The sequence below is a fragment of the Myxocyprinus asiaticus genome, chromosome 24 (genome assembly GCF_019703515.2).
Source record: "Myxocyprinus asiaticus isolate MX2 ecotype Aquarium Trade chromosome 24, UBuf_Myxa_2, whole genome shotgun sequence".
Lineage (NCBI taxonomy): Eukaryota > Metazoa > Chordata > Actinopteri > Cypriniformes > Catostomidae > Myxocyprinus > Myxocyprinus asiaticus.
This window is the reverse complement of record NC_059367.1, coordinates 46,237,075-46,259,306: the sequence shown is the minus strand read 5'-3', so window position 1 is coordinate 46,259,306 and position 22,232 is coordinate 46,237,075. Positions and strand designations below refer to the sequence as shown.

Here is a 22,232-nt window from a genome sequence, read left to right as displayed (position 1 = left end):
ACACCACTTAGCGAACAGACGCCACTTAAAGGCATACAGGCGCCTCGTAGAGGGAGCCCTAGCCTGAGTGAACGTGTCTACCACCGCAGGTGGGAGACAGCTTAGGTCTTCCGCGTCCCGTCCAGGGGCCAGACATGGAGATTCCAGAGGTCTGGGCGCAGGTGCCGGATGGTGCCCCTTCCCTGAGAAAGAAGGTCCTTCCTCAGGGGAATTAGCCCGGGGGGAGCTGTCACGAGGAGCGTGAGGTCCGAGCACCACGTCTGGGCGGGCCAGTAGGGTGCTTACCAGGACGACCTTCTCCTCATCCTCCCTGACCTTGCACAGGGCCTGTGCGAGCAGGCTCACTGGGGGAAAACGCATATTTGCGAATGCCAGGGGACCAGCTGTGTGCCAGCGCGTCTATGCCGAGGAAGGCCTCGGTGAGGGCGTACCAGAGTGGGCAGTGCGAGGATTCTTGGGAGGTGAACAGGTGCACCTGTGCCTGACTGAATCAACTCCAAATCAGCTGGACCACCTGAAGGTGTAGTCTCCACTCTCCCTTGAGGGTAACCTGTTGTTACGGCGCGTCCGCCGAAGTGTTGAGGTTGCCCGGGATGTGAGTGGCTTGCAGCGACTTGGTGCTGCTAACTCCGTTGGAGGAGACGGCAGGCGAGTTGTGACATACAGCGGGAGCGCAGACCGCCTTGGCGGTTGACATTTGCTACCGCTGCCGTGCTGTCTGTCCGAACTAGCACTACATCGACACCAACGTCAAGTGAGTGACAGATAGGGAACTGTAAGCCCCAGGGCGCCGGAGTACCTTAATGCGGCCCTGCACGTGTCTATGGTGCCAAGTACTCTGAGGGAATGTTTTTGTCTGCCTAACTTTGATACATGGTAACACAAGTGACATGACTCCAGGTGACAGCTATTTCCATCATATTATATATTATATTTATTTGGCATTTCATAGATTTATGTCATTCATGTAATTAATGTGAAATTGAGGTATACATTATTACATTTAAAATGGGAAAGAAATATATTTTTAAACTCAAATAGGCCCCGAAATCTCCATAAATGACACTGGGGACAAGCACTTTTATGATATTTGATACTTATGATTGAATTTTAGATAACTGATTAAAAATAAATGTTGCCTAATTCATGTCTCAAATAGGTATAATTGTTCAGAGAACATCTTATATCATTTATAACATTGACACATAAGCAGTGTTCTCTGACAAAATCCGTGTGTGTTAAATCGCTTTCTCTTAACTCTAAATCCCTTAAACCACTGCATTCATGTTCAGATGATGTTTCAGAACACCGCTTTCTGCGAAACCCTGGAATAAGCAGCTTTCTTAAATGTTTATAAATGTAGTAAACATCTTTAAAGAATGAAAGATATGTATGGAATAAAAGATATCGAAGCCTCACCGAAGTCAAATGATGTCCACACTGCAAACCAACAAGGAACTATGCATCTAACCACTGTATTTCTAACCATTCAGTTTTGCAATGCTGTATGTCGTGATGGGCAGTAGCTTCACTACAAATAGCAAAGCTATTAGCTTAACTAAATTTCTGAGTAGTGAGGTGGTAGCTTTGCTAGTTTTTAAATCAAGTAGCTTTTATGTAGCTAAGCTATATTTTTAACTAGGTAGCGGTGCAGCGTTGACAAAAGCTACACCGCTACATACGCCATCTTTGAATCAGAACTAAAGATGTCAGATTAACAAATGAAATGCTATCTGTGTCGGTTATTTACAATGAATTAGTCACACGTGATAGCAAAGCGGTCTGAATTAGTTTGCGATTCAACCTGAATGACTCAGAATACTTGCGCACGTGCTGCTGAATCATTTAGTGTGCGCTCTCACTTGCCCACATGCTCACGTAGTATTTTATAACATGGAAAATAAAGATAACTCTGGTTGCAGTGGATCTACAATCAATGGAAACCAAACCTGCAAATGTGTCCTATCGTTTGCCAGTGATGAAGAAGTTTTTTATTAAGTTCAACACGTGTGCAGCTTGTAAACGACTTCTGCAGGTAAAGACATTTTCCAACCAAAAAAGTATCAAAACACTCAAAATGTAGTGGCATTACTATGTTTTTTGGACATGTACCATTACCTGGGAGCACCATGTTAATACAATAGTATATGAATATGGTAATCATATAACGAAGTACCATGGTATTCTTTGAATTACCTTGAAGGACCATGTAAATACAGTGGTATATGAATATGGTAATCATATATCAAATTACCATTGCAGTACCATGGTATACTTTGAAGTACATTGAAGCACTATGCAAATACAGAATGGAACAAAAATATGATAAAGTACCAAAGTACCATGGTATTACCATCTGATACCATCAAAAATCACATTGTTATTGCCCAGATGTTCACACATACACACACACACACGTTGGTGCAGCTATCATTAGGAGGACTCTCCACAGACATAATGTTTTTTATACTGTACAAACTATAGATTCTATCCCCTAACCCCTAACCCCAGTAGCGGATTTAGGCATGGGCGACATGTGCAGTTGCCCAGGGCGGCATCTTGCGGGGGGCAGCACGAGGCACCCACAGTCACCCCCCCACACCCACCCCCCCACCCCCAGTCACCCGGTCAACAACTTTGGGGGCGTGTTGAAGCGGCTTTCGCCCAGGGCGCCATATAAGTTAGAACCGCCACTGCCTACCCCTAAACCTAACCCTCACAAAAAACGTTCTGCATTTTTACATTTTCAATAAAACATTGTTTAGTATAAACCACTTAAACCTGCCCACACACACACACATTTTATACAGGAATGTGCAAAGGAACTTGTGTTCAAATGGGTATGGGTTTGTGGAGGTAGTAGGATAAATATGAAAAATAAAATGTAAAAATAGAGATTTTTCATGTTGAACACATGGGTATTGTATAGGTAGCATGTAAAAATAGGAATTCACATGTTTTTTTACATGTGCATACATTTTAAATTGCATCATACTGTATACTTGCATAATGTATTGCACTATTGCACATAATGTGCTATGCTCTACCATGGCTTGGATAAACATCATCTGAATAAGTCTTTTTGGTGCTTTGTCTATAACAGTATGCTCCATGCATCTGGTTGGAAAAAAGAAATGAAGTAGCTTAAATGTTGGTAGCTTGTAGTGTAACTTGCTACTTCTTCTGAAGTGTAGCTTTTAGCTTAGCTTAACTGCTTTTTCTGTTGAGTAGTATGTAGCTTAGCTTGCTTCATTTTTTGAGTAGCTTGCCCAACAATGGCTGCAGGGCCGGCCCGTGGGTTTGTGGGGCCGAAGGTGAAATCATAAAAATGGGCCCCCGGTGTAAAAATTGTCATAACTTTAAAACATCCATAGAGTCACTGCAAACGTGATGAGCAGATTTTTTACAGAAGCACTTTACTGTATAGCTCGGTAGATGGCAAATAACATGTCCAATAGCTTTTTTTGATGTTAGGTTAAAAAGTACATGTATGCTTAATGGAATATGTGTATTTTAGGTGCTGTGACAGGTCACCATTTTATCGCCTTATTTTGATGGCCTTTCGACTTTTTACTAGAAGTACAAATAAACCAGTGTCTCAATTAATATGAAGTCATGGAAACTGCAAGTGTGACAATTACTGGGTAACATTTTACAATAAGGTTTGCATTAGGTATCATTAACAATGTGTAATACAATTTTCCATCATTTATTAATCTTGGCTAATGTCAATATATAAAAAAATACAATTGTTTATTGTTTGTTCATGTTAGTTCATATTGTATAAACTAATGTTAACTTTAGTATAATTTTTAATGTTAAAAATGGACTAGTATAATGCAGAAATTAACATAAACCAAGATTATTAAGTACTGTCAAGTCATTTTTATTTGTATAGCGCTTTTCACAACACACATTGTTTCAAAGCATCTTTACAGGAAATCATGCATTAAAAAAAAATAAAAATAAAAAAATAAATGAAACTGTAATATCTATAATGTCTTACAGTGATCATTGTGTAGTTTAATTAAATATAATTGTAAAATGTGTATAGAAATTAAATAATTAAATAATAATTGCATTTAGAACCCCTGTGAGTAAACTGAAGCGACTGTGGCAAGGAACACAAAACTCCATAAGATGCTGGTTAATGGAGAAAAATAACCTTGGGAGAAACCAGGCTCACTGTGGGGGCCAGTTCCCCTCTGGCTAAACAACATGAATATAATGCCAATATTAGTTATTTGTGTGCAGTGCAAGTCATGGTTTTAAATTTGTAAATTAAGTAAGCGTTATGGTCCAGTGTTTTAAAAATAAAAATATATTTTTTTAAGATTAATGATAACTTTAAAATAAACTTTAAGATTAATGACTAATGTCTTTGAAGTCCATCCTGGATTAACTGCAGAAGTTCACATAAATGCATTGTCCTTTGTTAGTTGGCTGATGAAGGCTTTTGTTGGCAATTAAATGTTAGTCTATGTATTCCATTTCAAGAGTGTAGTCCATCAATAGACAAAGGTGATGCAGGCAGAGAAGTCAAAAAACTGAAGTGATGTCTGGCTAGCACCGGCTGTAGTTTGTCGTCATCTCTCAGTGACACGTAGCAGTGGAGTCCGACACCAAGCAGGAACGGAGCTGGATCTGGCAGGCTCTGGTAACCTCGGGATTCATGGAACAAATAGAATAATATTAGCGTAGATACCATTCAATTTTATGCAGCGTTATAGATCATGATGGATGTTTCTGGTTCCAGCAGACCTAACTAAAGCAGCCTAACTGTGAGTTGATGGATAAATTAGGTGTATGCCTGGCTAAATAGATGAGAATATCTGGTTCAGTCTATGCTTTATTCCTAACCAATTTAGCCACAGTACTGAATAAACACCTGGGATTGTTGTGGTTATTTTCTATGAGTTTGCTAAAATATGCTGACCTGGCAGCTTTTAGTGCCTGTCTGTAGCTACAGACACTATCCTTCCATGCATCGCGAAATACCTCTAATTTTGTATTCTTTCACTTGTGCTCCATTTTCCAAGCTGCTCTCTTGAGAGCATGAGTGTGGTCATTGTACCACGTTGCGAGGCTTTTTTCTTTAATTTTCTTTAATTGAAGGGGGGCGACACTATCAAGAGTGCTAGAGAAGACTGTATTTATATTTTCTGTTATTTCATCAAGTTCTTCTAGACTTTTTGGCTTACTGAGTATGTGAGATAATTCTGGAAGATTATTATTGAAGCTATCTTTAGTGGTTGAAATAATAGTTCTACCTGAACGATTGCGTGGTGTAGATTGAGTGACATATTGTTCATTGTTAGTTCATGTTAACTAATGTAGTTAAGTAATATTAACAAATACAAGTGTAAGTGTTACTCATGAAAGTAACACAAAATAGGAAAATGTTGTTTAAAATAGTTTTAGATAGTTTTAATATATAGGACACGGCTGACAGTGCTTGAAATTCCATTTCAACTACGCACATAACTATGTATAAATGTTTATTTAGAGGAACAAAATCAATGAAAACAAAAAGTTGGCCAGAATGTGGTCAAAAGTGAATAAAAGTTAAAACATCAGTAAGAATCATGTAACTACAGCAATGTGGGGGGGAAATTATGGATAAATAAAATAACATATTTTAAATAGGGCCTATAAACACAAAACTTCAAAATATATATTTGTAAACAAATGTAAAGAATAAACACAGACATCTTGGAGAGCAGAGATCTTTGCAGATAGGATGGTTTGGTTTCCAGATTAATTGCTCATATTTTTACTCTATGTGAGCTTTTGTGTCTTTATATCGACAGTGTCTGAATTCCTTCCGCAGCAGATTACTCTTGACAAAACATGAAAAACCCTAATGATTTGACAAGCGCTGTTTCTGTTATCTTTACACAAAATAATCCTCAAAGACTCAAATAGCCACAAAGCAATATTTTTCATACTTTATTTCCTGCGTTTCTGTTAGGCGTGTGCATTATTTAGCAAGGTGTGTGATCTGTCTAATAATACTGTGAAAAGAACCTGCGCTCCAGTTCCCAATAATGCTTTGCATTATGAATAAATTATGCAGATTAGTGTGTAATGCAATACTTAGCTTTTCTTCTTGCCAATTTTAGATGCACTGCTGTTATTTTATTTGTTGTATCCTTCAGTTATTTGTCTTTTTGTTATTATTCAGAGCTCATTTTATACTTAATATGATGTTTTTAGTTTTTAGTTTTTTTTGTTTTTAGTATGTTAAATGATCAGGTCCACACGTGTTGCACGTTCTCCTGTGAGTGTGTGCGTGATAGGAACCGTTCAACTGCGGAGTATTTCAGAATAAATGTTATTAATCTTATGACTTCTTAATTTACTGCGCACATGTTCGCAGGGCCCCCCAGGCATGTTGGGGCCCTAAATGGCTGCCTGTATCGCCTGTAGGATGGGCTGGCCCTGCTGAAGAGTGTGTGAAGATTAACTGCTTCCAAAGCGCTCTGATGCACACGCTGTCTGGGGAGGTTCACGCCATACTCCCACGAAAATACAGTCAAGGATTTTGATAGTGAATTCAAAGCGATTTGGTTTCACTTTAAATGTTCTTGGCCTTTGCGGGTTCATATTTTCAAATATACTTCAAGAATCTCAAACTTCATGCAAAATGCTCATTGGTTTAATCTAGCCTAAGAGAGAGTTCTGTTCCCTGTCTGTCACTCACTCGATGTTGTGTCGATGTAGTGACACTAGGGGTTCAATCTTGAGAGCCCCAATCACCTTTGCTTAAAATAGAAAAGGCCAATGAAAATTGGCAAGTGGAATTTGCATGCCACTTTCCGCCCCAGACATACGGGTATAAAAGGAGATGGCGTGCATCACTCATTCAGATTTTTTCTTCGGAGCTGAATGCATGTGTGTTCGTCCTCTCACCCTTTGCTACGCTCTGGATTCTTACGGCGCATATCAGCGGTCACCCTCACACGGTTGAGTGCTGTGTTTCCTCTGGGCGTTTCGGCAGCCTGAGTCTACAGGTGCTAAAAGAGTATATTAGAAAGAGTATATTTCCTTCTAAAAGAGCTCGTGCAAACGTTTGCCGTCTTTTTAAAGATGTCCTTCCATGTTTACGCGATTGGATGTGGCCGTTATCTCTCCCCTCCGGATAACCATGAAATCTGCCTCGAGTGTCTGGGGCGCCAGCACGCCGAGGCGGCTTTCGTGGAAGAGTTATGTTCTCATTGCGAGAACATGCCCATGAGAACATTGCGGTCGTGGCTCACTTCCTTCTTCATGAAGCAAGGAGCCACCGCGGTTGCTCCCCAACCCGGTCCGTCTGGGGCTGACGCTCAACCGGCCGGGTAGGCAAGCACAGCAGGCGATCTGGATGTGGGCATGGGTGCGTTTCCGCCGCTCAGCCCCCGCGGACCTCCCATCCCCCAGCATGCTCATTCTGTCCGGACGAGCTGTCGAGCGATGCAGGCGGTCTGCCTCAGGGCGGGTTTAATGTGTCGTTCGCGGCTCGCGACGAGGATGAGCTTTCGGTTGCGGCATCGGAGGGTGGGCTTCTGCTATCAGAAGTGGACGAATCTTCTGAGTTCCAACCCATGGGTGGTAGAGCACAGGATGAGGCGGACGCTGAGATGGCAGCCGTGCTTGCCCGGGCGGCTGTGAACATCGGGCTGAAGTGGAACCCTCCACCCTGCCCTGAGCGTTCGCGGCTGGATGATTGGTTTTTGTGCTCAGAGCGTGACTCACGGCCGCGCCTTTCTTCCCGGAAGTGCACGAGGAGCTAACAAAGTTGCAGAAGGCAACTTAACTGCCCGTACATGCCTCGTGGGCTCGTCCACTCTGACTACCCTCGACGGCGGAGCAGCTAAGGGATATGTCGAGCTTCCCCAGGTAGAGCGCACCGTAGCGGTGCATTTATGCCTGCAAGGCGCAGCCACCTGGTGCGACCAACCAAGGCTCCCTTCCAAGGCCTGTAAGTTTTCTACCTCTTTAATGATGAAGGCTTACAAGGCCGCTTCCGCCCTGCACGCCATGGCCATCCTGCAGGTCCACCAGGCCAAGGCACTAAAAGACCTGCACGAGGGTAGGACCGACTCAGGGCTGATGCAGGAACTGCGCACTGCGACGGACCTTGCCTTACGTGCAACAAAGGTCACGGCGCATGCCCTGGGGCGGACGATGTCCACACTTGTGGTCCAAGAGCGGCACCTGTGGCTCAACCTTGCGGAGATGTGTGACACCGAGAAAGTCCGCTTTCTAGATGCACCCATCTCCCAAGGGGGGCTTTTTGGCGACACCGTCGAGGATTTCGCCCATCAGTTCTCGACGGTGAGAAAACAGACCAAGGCAATTAAACACATCCTGCCATGGCACGACCCGGCTGCCTTCAGGCCACCGAGGTTCCGCACCCCATCTCCTTCTCACCAGAGCTGTTCCCCTGCTGTGCTGGCCCTGGCTCCTGTACCATCGGAGCCCACACGCCGGCCTCAGAGAAAAAGATCCTCCCGTGGGAAGTCGGCTCCACCTGCCCGTCAGCCGGCCCCCAAGAATTTCAGATGGGTTTCGAGGCGGTCCTGACATGGCCCGCCCAGGGATGAGATGACCGCTCCTGACCGGTCTGGCCCGGAACATCTCTCCAGCCCCACCATTGCCCCTGGGTCAGCGTGTGGCGAGTGTGACATCGCCGAGCGCCCTCTGGGCCTTTGCACCAACATGGTCAATAAAAGAGCAGTTTCCTCATTCCCTGGGCCAGTGCACTCGCAATGGCCAGGCGCTGGAAGTCTTTCCGGTCAATCAGGCGAACGCAAGTACTTCCCGTTCCCTCGTTCTCCGTTGAGAGACAGCCGGCAAACAGGTAAGTGTGCTGGTCTCTGGGGCTGCTCGCCCGCCCCAGTCACCGGCCACCGTTGCGGGCTTGCGGAGCAGCACGTCCCCCCTGGGCAGTCTTCCAGGTGGGGTGCCTGCTCTGCCTTGCTGCAAACCACCCTGCCCGGGCACGGTAAGTCCAATCGTCCTTCTGGTGCCACTGTCTCGGAGACTGGAGGCCTGGTTAGAGCTCTCCAGCCCCTCACGGTGGCTCATCAGGACGATTCGCCTTGGCTACATGATCCAGTTTGCCAGGCGCCCACACCGGTTCAGGGCGAGGGTGCCTCCGTCCTTTGCGCGGAAGTTGCCACCCTTCTGGCAAAGGGAGCAATAGAGCCTGTCCCCATAGCGGAGTTGTGCAAGGGCTTCTACAGCCCTTATTTTATCGTGCCCAAGAGAGGGGAAGGGTCACGCCCAATCTTGGACTTGCGTACCCTAACAAGGCCTAAAAGACTGAAGTGCATCCTGTTCGGACCGGCACACTCTCACGTGATCTTGAGACCCCGGCCTGGTTATGTGCCCAAAGTTCCCACCACTCCTTTTTGGGACCAGGTGGTGAACCTGCAAGCGCTCCCTTCAGAGGAGGAAGACCCGGCCTTGTCGTTGCTGTGTCCAGTTTGCACCTTGCGCATCTATCTGGACCGCACGCAGAGCTTTAGATGCTCGGAGCAGCTCTTTGTCTGTTTTGGAGGACAGCAGAAGGGGAAAGCTGTCTCCAAGCAGAGGTTGGCCCATTGGATTGTGGATGCCATTTCTCTCGCATACCAGTCTCAGGATTTGCCGTGCCCCTTGGGAGTCCGGGCGCACTCCACTAGAGGCGTTGCATCCTCCTGGGCACTGGCAAGAGGGGACATATGCAGAGCTGTGGGTTGGGCTACGCCCAAGGTTTTATAACCTATGCATAGACCCAGTTTCGACCTGAGTGTTACACGGTAACAGCAGGTAACCGGGCGGCCGGTTGGGTGTACTGCTTGCATTGCGCCTTTCCCCTTTTTTCAAAGGTGATAATGTGCGCTTTTTGTCCACAACATTTTCCCATACCGGTGAACTCCGGACGCCTCTTTAATTCTTTAGCACTGTCCGGTGATGAACTCGGCAGAGTAGTAACGCCACCAGGCCCAGTACTCGTGGTATTCCCCTTTTCAGGTGAGCCCGTGTGCTTGGGCTCAGTGCTCCATGCGTGGTGATTCCCCTTTGGTAATCCTGTATGATGAGTTTCCACTATTTGGTTTCCCCCTTAGGTGAAACCTGTGTTTCCCCTCGTCAGAGCTTTCTCTGTCTCGGCCACTGTGCTGCGTACCCTCTCTGTAGATAGGGTCCTCCTGTGGTATAATTCCATATGTGTACTTCCCCGTTGGTAAGTCCATGTGAGATATGCTCCACATGTTAACCTGCCTCTGGCAGGATGTGGTCTCCGTAGTGCTCTCCTTCCTGGAGAGGGAGGAGCACTTCCCAGCGCTATTCTAGAAAGCGCTTGGTGGGAGACTGCTTAACAGCAAATTAAGAAAGGCACCGCCGGTAGCCTACTTGGGTAAGTGTCTTCTCCCCCCTTAACGGGACTAGGGAGATGCCTTACCTAACTCATTGGAAGGTCACGACATGGTTGAGCGCTCACTGCGAGGCACGCAGCAGCTTGCCCGTGTCCACTCTTCCATGCCTTGTGACGTGGTTCAGAGCCTGCGGCATTTCCTATAGGAACCCCTAGTGTCACTACATCAACACAACGTCAAGTAAGTGACAGACAGGGAACGTCTTGGTTACTGATGTAACCTCTGTTCCCTGATGGAGGGAATGAGATGTTGTGTACCTCCTGCAGCAGCACTGAACCGGCCGCTGACATGGCCGGGACTCTCTATCGGCTCCTCAGCATAAATCTGAATGAGTGATGCATGCCATCTCCTTTTATACCTGTATGTCCGGGGCGGAGAGTGGCATGCAAATTCCACTCGCCAATTTTCATTGGCCTATTCTACTTTAAGCAAAGGTGATTGGGGCTCTCAAGATCGAACCTCTAGTGTCACTACATCGACACAACGTCTCATTCCCTCCATCAGGGAACAGAGGTTACATCAGTAACCAAGACGTTTTCTGACACAATTGCATTTGTTCTAATAGTTTTTTTATTGACCTTACTTAAACTCAATAAATAAACACAATAGTAAGTCCTTTGCACGCTTAATTATATACAGTAAAAAAAAAAAGCTTGCACACAATGTCCATTGAAACAATCATACAGGATATTTATTAAGAGGCCAAAAAAGTGCCAAAGTGCTCAGTGCAAGAACAAAATGTTTTTGATATACATTGTCATCGGTGTCCAAGTAAAAGCAGCACTCCTGATTCCAGAGTAAAGCATTTAACTCTAACTCTTCTAGCTGATGCATACTCAACATAATTGTAAAAAAAAAAGAAAAAAAAAAGAAAAAAAGTCAGACATGTGTTGTACTTTTATACATGGCATACTAGCATACACACATATCAAGAGATAAACATACATACAGTATATGCATAGAGTATGCATACATATCAAGAAAGGATATGCATTCGATTAAACACAAAAAACTGATTTCCATTCAATAAATTATATCAAAATACCAATACATCTACATGAAATAGTTGGTATATAAAAGTGCACTTTGGCACTTTTTGCACTCTTTTGGCCTCTTAATAAATATCCTGGAGGATTGTTTCTATGGATATTGTGTACGAGATTTTTCTTTCCTTATATATGATATATAAGCTTTTTAGTGTTTGGCTCAGATGATTAAGCTGTTTTTCACTCTTATTATAAACACAGCTATATGTCTTTTGCACCCATAATTATAATGATAATATTAACTTTCTAAATATGTGTCCATTAAATCGTAATGTCACTACAAAGAAAAAAATTCATTTCAACTTTCATTCAACAAGTGATTTTGATCATTTGTTCAGTTTTTCAGTGTGAAGAAATATTCATAGAATCACTTTGCATGCTCAACTGAGGTGGGAATAGTGAGGGGTCAGATCCTGTTTTCGTCAACTGGGGAAGGTGATGACTAACAGGGTGAGAACTGTTATAGTTAATGACGGAGTCAAACCCAGAGCACCTCCACACTCCATAGAGTTTTCCTGCAGATGGAGCAAATAAGGACAAATTGAATAAAAACTTCACACTTCTGTGTAGCATCGTGAACTAATGCTTTCTAAACTTTAATGGATATTCTTTTCTAACAAAATTAAAGGTAATTTGTATTCTGGAAACTAAATCACCAGCTAAAACAAAGTATTGAACTCTGAACACATGGTCACAGATGCCCCACCCTGCATCTTACTTTAAAGGGGTCATGTAACATTTTCCGTTATCTTATAAAAAAAATAAAAAAAATAAAAAATAAATATTTATGATAGATTTTAGCATATTTACTAACATTAAATATCATAAATAAAAAATACAATATTTACAAAATAAAAAGTAAAAAGCATGATATAACCCCTTTAAAATTCAATAAACTCAGTTTCATGTAATTTATGGTTGCTTTTGTACCTCTTGGTGGAAGGGATGGCATGTGTCTGGTCGCCTTCTGTCTTTTTGAAACTTCAACCGCTCACATTTAAGAGACTCGTTATGTACAATGAAATTAAGGAAGAAAAAAAAACATGACAAATGGCACTTGGATTAAAACCTAGATCATCTTACACCACTGACTTAAGATGTGCGAGTGTCTGAGACAAGGAAAGCATTAATTGTATTATGTCTGTAATTAAAATCAAACTGGTGTTTCTGAAATCAATACAACTCTAAAATATCATATCAGCATATGAGGATGTCAGTATGAGGTATTCAGGTGCTCTATGAAAAGAAATAAATAACAAGCCAAAGGTATCAACACTGTTTTATTTTTAATTAACCACCATGCACTTCTCTGCCATTATGCTTTCTCTTTGTGAAGGATATACATGATCTTGATGGGCTCCATAGTGATGGGTCCAAAGTGGCTGCAGTCACATTTATTGTCTATGACAACCATGAACAGATTACTGCTGGGGATCTGCTGAATAACAAATGATCTGAAGAGAAAACAAACAAAAACATTCAGTGAGGTCTTTATTTGTTTGGGGTCTTATTGGGAAATGCTTGTTGCTAACACAGCTGCTCAAAGAAAGAAAAGTAGTGTGGATGAAAGTACCCAATTTAGGAAAAAGGTGGCGATGCAGTTCTTCTAAAGTCCTTTAACTGTAACATTTTACATGTATGGATTTGGCAGACCCTTTTTTCCTGTATTCAATGTATACATTTTTATACCACAAAACTCTGCTTTGTCCAAACTCATGACTTCACTTACTATAATGAGCTATAAACTGAACACTGTTTCTTTCACTCTTGTCCACCTAGGGCTATAACTTAACTCATTTAGTGTATATGACCTTCAAGATTAGGGGCTCTTCATTTGCTGACAGTATGTTTGTGTGAATTTGCAAAGGCAAGGTTTAAAGGCAAGCCCTACACCACTATTTGCACCCAAAGAAAGCCCCACATATTTCTGCATAATTTAAACACCCCCCACCCCTTGTGTTTGGTTTATTAAATATGTATTATTTAGTTAATAAAAAGCTTCTCATTTGAGAAATATGTCATTTAAAAGCTTGGAATCTGGACTTGGTATTTAAGGTTTGGTGGATGTAACATGAACCAGAACTGTGCCTATATTACAGATGCATGCTGATTTTAATAACAAATAAATGACAATTTGTATAAATTACATGGTGCCCATTTATTTGAGTGTTTATGGTAATCCTGATGACTCACTAACAGAGATTGGTATTCTTGGTTATTAATTTTTTTTTATTGATTCCATCACAAGACAGATAAACACAACATAAAATACGGAATTCGTTTTATAAATTAAACTCCTCCCCCGAACATTCCCCCCCACCCCCCACCCGAAACAAACACGCACTACAGTGGTCACTTACAATTATAACATAAATATATATATATATATATATATATATATATATATATATATGTTATTATATTATATATATATATATATATATATATATATATATATATTTTTTAAAAACCTTAAAAAATATACTTTCGAAAAACAAGAACGCACATACACATCAAACTAAAAATTAAAAATCCCTCTCCACTGCCCCTCCCCAAGAACCCTCCAAAAAAAAAAAAAAAAACACTTCCTATTAAACAAATCCCATTTTCCCAACCTTCTAAAGATCGCCTACTCATATACTGCCACCCTGCCCATCTACCTGCACCACTCCCGAAATGAGGGTGCCCCAGCTGTCTTCCACCCCCTAAGAATAATTTGTCTGCCCACCATAACTCCGGCTAGGACCCAACTTTTTAAGTCGCTATCCCCAAAATTAATGACCGCCCCATCACCTTAGATGCAGTCAGGGGCAAAATGAAAATTGTGTGTCCAATACATCACACATAAATATCTGAACCCTCAACCAAAATTCTTGTATCTTAACACATCCCCAAAAAACATGGGTTGTGTCACCATCTTCTGAATTGCATCGCCAACAGGTGGGCTATTCAATATTTGGTGTGTGCCTTTGGAAAGGTTAACAGTGCATGTCAGAACACAAACCAAGCCATGAAGTTGGGAAACATTAAGAAAGTTACAGAAAGGAATTGTCTGTAGACCTCCAAGACTGGATTGTATCGAGGCACAGATCTGGAAAAGGGTACAGAAACATTTCTGCAGCATTGAAGGTCCCAATGAGCACAGTGGCCTCCATCATCCATAAATGGAAGAAGTTTGGAACCACCAGGACTCTTCCTAGAGGTGGCCGCCTGGCCAAACTGAGCGATAGGGGGAGAAGGGCCTTAGTCAGGGAGGTGACCAAGAACCTGATGGTCACTCTGACAGAGCTCCAGCATTTCTCTGTGGAGAGAGGAGAACCTTCCAGAAGAACAACCATCTCTGCAGCACTCCACCAATCAGGCCTGTATGGTAGAGTGGCCAGACGGAAGCCACTCCTCAGTAAAAGGAACATGACAGCCTGCCTGGAGTTTGCCAAAAGGCACCTGAAGGACTCTCAGACCTTGAGAAACAAAGATTGAACTCTTTGGCCTGAATGGCAAGCGTCATGTCTGGAGGAAACCAGGCACCGCTCATCACCTGGCCATTACCATCCCTACAGTGAAGCATGGTGGTGGCAGCATCATGCTGTGGGGATGTTTTTCAGCAGCAGGAACTGGGAGACTAGTCAGGATCGAGGGAAAATGAATGCAGCAATGTACAGAGACATCCTTGATGAAAACCTGCTCCAGAGCGCTCTGGACCTCAGACGGGGATGAAGGTTCATCTTCCAACAGGACAACAACCCTAAGCACACAGCTAAGATAACAAAGGAGTGGCTCCAGGACAACTCTGTGAATGTCCTTGAGTGGCCCAGCCAGAGCCCAGACTTGAACCCAATTGAACGTCTCTGGAGAGATCTGAAAATGGCTGTGCACCGATGCTCCCCATCCAACCTGATGGAGCTTGAGAGGTCCTGCAAAGAAGAGTAGGAGAAACTGCCCAAAAATAGGTGTGCCAAGCTTGTAGCATCATACTCAAAAAGACTTGAGGCTGTAATTGGTGCCAAAGGTGCTTCAACAAAGTATTGAGCAAAGGCTGTGAATACTTATGTACATGTGATTTGTTTTCATTTTTATTTTTAATAAATTTGCAAAGATTTCAAACAAACTTCTTTCACGTTGTCATTATGGGGTATTGATTGTAGAATTTTGAGGAAAATAATGAATTTAATCCATTTTGGAATAAGGCTGTAACATAACAAAATGTGGAAAAAGTGAAGCACTGTGAATACTTAAGGGAGTTAGATATCACGAAGAAATCTAGTCTAGAATAAATCTTATGGACTGATGAAAAAAATGACTGATGAAAAAAAATGTATAGTCCCTCCCAGATGGGTTTAAAAGTCTCCAAATATCTGTAAAACCAAGATTTTTACACATCCTGTGAAGGACTGAATCCATCAATAGATTAAGGGGTGCCAGCGGCTTGCAACATTCCTTCAAGATCTATAAAAAAGCCCTGATCATCAGCATTAGGTGCGTAAATATTAGCCAAAATCAATCTTTGCCCCTGAATTTCAGCTAAACCAATAATGACTCTACCTAATTTATCTTTAATCTGTTTGAGACATTTGAATTGTAGATGTTTATCAGTGTAATGACTCCCATGCTCTTACTTGAGCCAGCACTAAAGAAAACATGCCCACCCCATATCTTCCCAAATTTTTCAGCTTCCTGCGAGGGAAGATGCGTTTCTTGAAGAAACACTATATCAAATTTCTTTTGTTTAATAAAAGAAATAACCTTCCTTCTTTTTATGGGGTGCCTCAGCCCATTCACATTCCACATGGAGAGAGATAATAAACTCATATTAACATCTGACATTTTGACATATCGAAAAAATAGGTTGTGTGTTAAACATAAAATTATAAAGACCACATTCCCACATTAGTGCAACAGTCAAACCCCGAAATTCCCCCTGAACCAAACAAACAGAAAAAAGAAAAACATGCGCATTAACCCCGCGCACGACAGCGCCATCTGTTGTCCATCGCTCTAAACTCAAAAAGTCCATGTACGCCTACGAGAGTCCCTGCGACAACTTTGCCATCGGATTGCTCATGTCCGGTGATTCTATACAAATTCTGGGAGACAGAATTACATAACAGAATATAATCTATAAAACAAACTCCAGCCAATAGGCAGAATAAACACAAAGAACATGAAGTTTCATTCACAAAATTGTATCGAAGGTGTGTTCCTCCACAAAACAAACTCCAGCTGCTAGCGGAACCAGCACAAAAATAAATAAATACATAAATAATAATAATTTCCATTCAGTTTCCTTGGACAGTCAAATGAATGTTCAGTGAGCCCAGCTGTTCATGAGTGCAGCAGATGACCTAATCCTTCCAATGTCCTACAAAAAATACCCCACAGAACAAACTTCAGCCAATAGGAGGCATAAACACAAGGAACGTGCAGATTCATCCACAAGTGTCCCGAAGGAGTGTTACTCCACAAAACAAACTCCAGCCGCTAGGCGGAACCAGCACAAAAAGAAACAAAACAGGCGCCCAGTTTCCTCGGACGGTCTAGTGTATTTTCAGCAAGACAAGCTCACTTGGGGGCCACACGAGAAACACGCATGACTTCATCAGTCCATCGATTTTATGAAAAACCTTGCATGTTGTGGGCATGTAAATATTTTGCGGCCATCCTTAGTATCTATTCTCAATTTGACCTGAAACAAATGTGCAAAAGTGATCCCCGTTGATGCAAGAGTTTCTTGTAGGAGTGTTATTCCACAAATTTGTAGGAGTGTTATTCCAGCCGCTAGGCGGAACCAACACAAAAAGAAACTAAAAGGCGCCCAGCTTCCTCAGACATTAGAGAACATGCTCAGTGAGAGGAGCTCACTCGGGGGCCACATGAAAATCACCAGATGGCTTACTCACCCCATTGTCTCTATGAAAGACAATGCTTGCTGTGGGCATGTAAATATTTTGCGGCCATCCTTAGTATCTATTCTCAGTTTGGCCGGAAACATCAGAGCAAAAGCGATCTTCCATTGATGTAAGAGTTTCTTGCATTCCTTGAATCGATAACGTTTCTCTCTTGTCGAGTTTGCAAAGTCTGGGAACAAGAAAATGCTGTGATTCTTCCAAGAAAGCTTCCTTTGCTCCTCGCCTTGCGCAACACGTGATCTTTATCGTATGATCTCAGAAATTTGGCCAGAATTGATCGAGGCCTGTCTCTCTCAACCGATCTCCGAGCCGGGACCCTGTGAGCTCGCTCGATTTCCAACTTATGGCCTGTTATATCAGGCAGACTTGGGAAGAGCTTGTCTAGGAATTTCACCATATCTCTGCCTTCTTCATGCTCAGAAATTCCAACAATTCGGACATTGTTTCTCCAATTACGATTCCCAAATCCTCCAGTTTTTCCCAAACACGTTCCAAATCTGCTTTGGGCGCTAGCGGGTTAGCAGCTAACTCCCTCTCCGATGACTCCAGATAATCGCTCCATCTCTCGATGTCCCCTATTCTTGTAACCAACTCAGAGAATTTCATTTCCATCACAGTAATTGATCGACTTATTACAGCAAGATGTCAGCAACAACTTTCGTCAGCATTACAGACATGCTCGCCAGTTGGCATTGAATCTCTCCCGCTGCACCGTCCAAACCAAGTCCCTGATCTGCGGCCCTGTCAGAGGTATCAGCTTGAGCACGTAAGTGCCTTTTAATATCTCCAGAGCCCAAAGATTTTGAATTCTTTGCCATGTTGACTTCAAAGAACAGATATGTAGCAGGGTGTATCGACTCTCACTGGTTTATGACTTAAAAATAATTAAAAACTAGCAAAGTGCGCAGAGCTCGCCGTTTACACGTCCGCTCCTTGCATAGCGTCATGTGACTCCTAGAGATTGGTATTCTTTATCAAAATGAGTCTATAAACTGCATGTAATGAACATTAAACAACAAAACGCACAATACCAACCCTAATCTCTGTATACGTAGTGTAATATTTATGCTAGCAGTCAGACTGCGAGTGCAGCGGTTGTTTGCATGTGATGTGTTTATGTGCTTATGCACGTCTCATTCACAGATGTTACAGTGCTTATCTGTGACAGTTCCACTGTATACCTAATTAAATGTGAACACAAAAATCATAACGGGAATAGGTAATATCATACAGATCGAATAGTCATGAGTTATAATGGTACAAAACTCGCAACTCGTAAATTACAACAAGCACATTCATTTCACTCACAAACTAGTGGTCCCCTTCTGTTACTCACTCGACATTGTGTCGATGTAGTGACACTAGGGGTCACTCTTGGGAGTCCCAAACACCTCTGATCTTTGAGAAAAGGCCAATGAGAATTGGCAAGTGCAATTTGCATGCCACTCCCCTGGACATACGGGTATAAAAGGAGCTGGCTCGCCAACCACTCATTCAGATTTTTTCTTCGGAGCTGAGCGGTTGTCTGCTGGTCCATTCACCTCGAAGAAGCTTATGCTGTTGGATATATGGCGCATTCCAGCGGCTTTCTCTCCTTCTGCACGATTAGTGCAGAGTACACCCCTGGGTGCTTCGACAGCACTAAAAAGAGTATATATTTCTGCAAAGAGTATATTTTCTCTATTAGAGAAACACATTGACGTGAACGTCTTTTTAAAGACGCATCTTTTTAAAGATGCCTTTCTGTCTTTGTGTGATTCCTGGATGCGGTCGGTATCTCTCCGCCTCTGATGGCCACGGGCGCTGCATCACATGTCTGGGCCATGTTCACACTGAGGCAGCATTCGTGGATGGTTCATGTTCTCATTGCGAGAACATGACCATGGCAACATTGCGGTCGCAGCTTTTCTTCCTCCGGGGGAAAGCCACTCCAGCCGCCCCCCGTGCTGGGCCTTCTACCTACGGGTACAAGGCCGGCCCAGCTGGCACTGGAGGCGATTTGGGGATTCCAAGGGGCCCAGTCTCGCCGGGTAAACCCCCGCAGACCTCCCATTCCCCAGCACGCTCATTTTCCCCCGTCGAGTTCCGAGATGAGACCAGCAAAGCCTCACGTAGCCAGCTTAACGTCTCTTTTGGGGCTTGTGAGCAGGATGAGTCCTCGATTGCTGCATTGGAGAGTGCGCTGGCGATGTCGGACACCGAGGACTCGACAGGGCTGCCACCTTCGGGTCTGCCCGCCCAGTCTGAGTCTGACGCAGAGCTGACCACCATGCTTGCCTGGGCCGCTGCGAGTGTCGGTTTGGACTGGAACCCTCCACCCTCCCCTGAGCCCTCGCTGCAAGATGATTGGTTCCTGGGTTCGGGGCACCGCTCAAGGCCACACCCCCACCCCCGTCCCTTTCTTCCCGGAAGTGCACTAGGTCGTGGAGGACATATTTTTCTGCCCAAACCCGACTTCCCAGTTCGTCCGCTCCTTAATGGCGGGGTGGCCCACGGGTATGCGGAGATCCCTCAGGTGGATAAGGCGGTTGCGGTGCATCTGTGCCTGAAAAACACCGCCACCTGGCGGGATTGCCCAGTGCTCCCCTCCAGGGCCTGTAGGACTACATCGTCTCTGGCAACTAAAACCTACAGTGCTGCTGGACAGGCCACCTCCGCCACCTGCATGCCATGGCCCTCCTGCAAGGCCACCAGGCCAAGGCACTGAAAGAACTACACGTGAGTAGTCCTGATCCCGATGTGATGCAGGAGCTGCGCTCGGCGACCGACCTCGCCTTCCGGGCGACGAAGGTCACGGCGCGAGGACTCGGGCAGGCGATGTCCACCTTGGTGGTCCAGGAGCACCAACTATGGCTGAATCTGGTTGAGATGAGGGACGCCGACAATTTTCGCTTTCTCAACGCGACCATCTCCCAGATCGGCCTATTCGGCGACACCGTCGAGGACTTTGCTCAGCAGTTCTCGGCGGTGAAGAAGCAGATGGAAGCAATACAGCATATCTTACCCCGACTTGGCTCAAGATCCCGTACCCCGTCTACTCGACGCGGCACACATCGCGTGGCTATCATGCCGGTCTGCCGCCACTTGTTCAGCCCTTGGACAGACCTTGCATTTCTGTGGACAGGAGTCCCCCTACAGCAGGCATCTCCTGTCACGACAGATGCCTCCAAGTTAGGCTGGGGCACCATGTGCAACGGGCACACAGCCGCTGGCTCCTGGACAGGACCCCAGCTGTGTTGGCACATCAACTGCCTCGAGTTGCTGGCTGTACTACTCGCCCTGCGGAGGCTATTGCCATTGATCCGGGGCAAGCACGTGTTGGTCCGGATGGACAACACAGTGACAGAAGCGTATATAAATCGCCAAGGCGGCTTACATTCTCGTCGCATGTCGCATCTCACCCGCCATCTCCTCCTCTGGAGTCAGCAAAGACTGAGGTTGCTGCGGGCCACTCACATCCCGGGCAGCCTCAATGCCACAGTGGACGCGCTGTCGCAGCAGGTGACGCTCAGCGGCACACCATGACGCAGTGGAGGGTAAGTCCCTAGAGAAGCACGACCTGATCATCAGGTTCCTCAGAGGCGCCCGGAGGCTGAATCCTCCTAGGCCATGCCTCTTTCCCTCATGGGATCTCTCCATGGTCCTCCTGGGCCTTCAGAGAGCCCCATTTAAGCCTTTAGAGTCAGTTGAGCTGAAAGCCCTCTCCTTGAAGACGGTCCACCTGACTGCGCTCCCTCCATCAAGAGGGTTGGGCCTGCAGGCATTCTCTGTAGCGATACTTGCCTGGAGTTCGGTCCAGTAGACTCTCACGTGATCCTGAGACCCCGACCGGGCTATGTGCCCAAGGTTCACACGACCCCCTTCAGGGATCAGGTGGTGAGCCTGCAAGCACTGCCCCGGGAGGAGGCAGACCCAGCCCTGTCTTTGCTGTGTCCGGTGTGTGCTTTGCGTATCTACTTGGATCGCACTTTAGACGCTCTGAGCAGTTCTTTCGTCTCCAAACAGAGGCTTGCCCACTGGATCATGGATGCCATCGCTCTGGCATACCAGGCCCAGGCCGTGCCCACTCCTTTGGGAATATGAGCACACTCTACAAGGAGTGTGGCATCCTCATGGGCACTGGCCAATGGCACCTCTTTAGCAGACATCTGCAGAGCAGCGGGCTGGGCAACACCCAATACCTTTATGAGATTTTACAATTTCCGGGTTGAGCCAGTTTCTCTGTTTTGTCAGGTACGAACAGGTAAGTTTGGGAATACGGAACAGCTGGCCGGGTGTATCACTTGCGTATAGCACCTTTCCCCTCCGTGAGGTGAAGACGTGCGCTCTTCTCCCATGCGAGTTCACGAAGCCATGAACCCTGGATGTCCTTCCTCCCTAGCCCTGTGGCTTGCAAATTCAGCAGAGGAATTCGCAGCTGGACCCAGTATGTGTGCTAATATGCCCTGTAGTGGGATAGGTGTTCCACAGGTGTCGGTTACTAACCCTAACCCTTTTTTTTTTTTACCCCAGATACTATCCTTTCACTTATTGGGCAGTTATTGAACAACTTTTGATTCAATCACCTTGAACAAAACTGAAAATGATAAATAAGTATTTTGTCTAAAAATAAATGTAATAATTTTAGAGATTCTCATCAGCAACATACATTTGCAACAATTTAAAAATGATTAAATGTTAGATAAGCTTCTAATGAATGATCTCATGGATCAGGAATATTTTGCAGTGTATAGTGACAAACAGGTGTTTAGGAAAGTACACTTGTAGTTTTTGTTGCTGTTTAGTGTTTTGGTAGAACATAAAATCAAAAGGGCCTTTAGCCCCGTTGTACCCTACTGATTCCAGGTTGAACCATAATTTTCTGGGAAAAGGGTGAA

General features: G+C 44.5%; 1 protein-coding gene across 1 annotated transcript in view; it reads right to left on the bottom strand.

The window, feature by feature from the left end:
• Positions 1-3,880: 3,880 nt before the first annotated feature.
• The window catches only part of cacna2d3a (calcium channel, voltage-dependent, alpha 2/delta subunit 3a), a 438,757-nt gene continuing 420,405 nt past the window's right edge, over positions 3,881-22,232 (bottom strand). Inside the window, exons 35-38 of the mRNA XM_051653874.1 lie at positions 12,791-12,903; positions 12,380-12,462; positions 11,821-11,964; positions 3,881-4,662 (exon numbers count right to left, since the gene is read on the bottom strand). Coding sequence (XP_051509834.1) covers positions 11,872-11,964; positions 12,380-12,462; positions 12,791-12,903 — 289 coding nt within the window. The 3' untranslated portion in view covers positions 3,881-4,662; positions 11,821-11,871. The remainder of the gene's footprint in view (positions 4,663-11,820; positions 11,965-12,379; positions 12,463-12,790; positions 12,904-22,232) is intronic.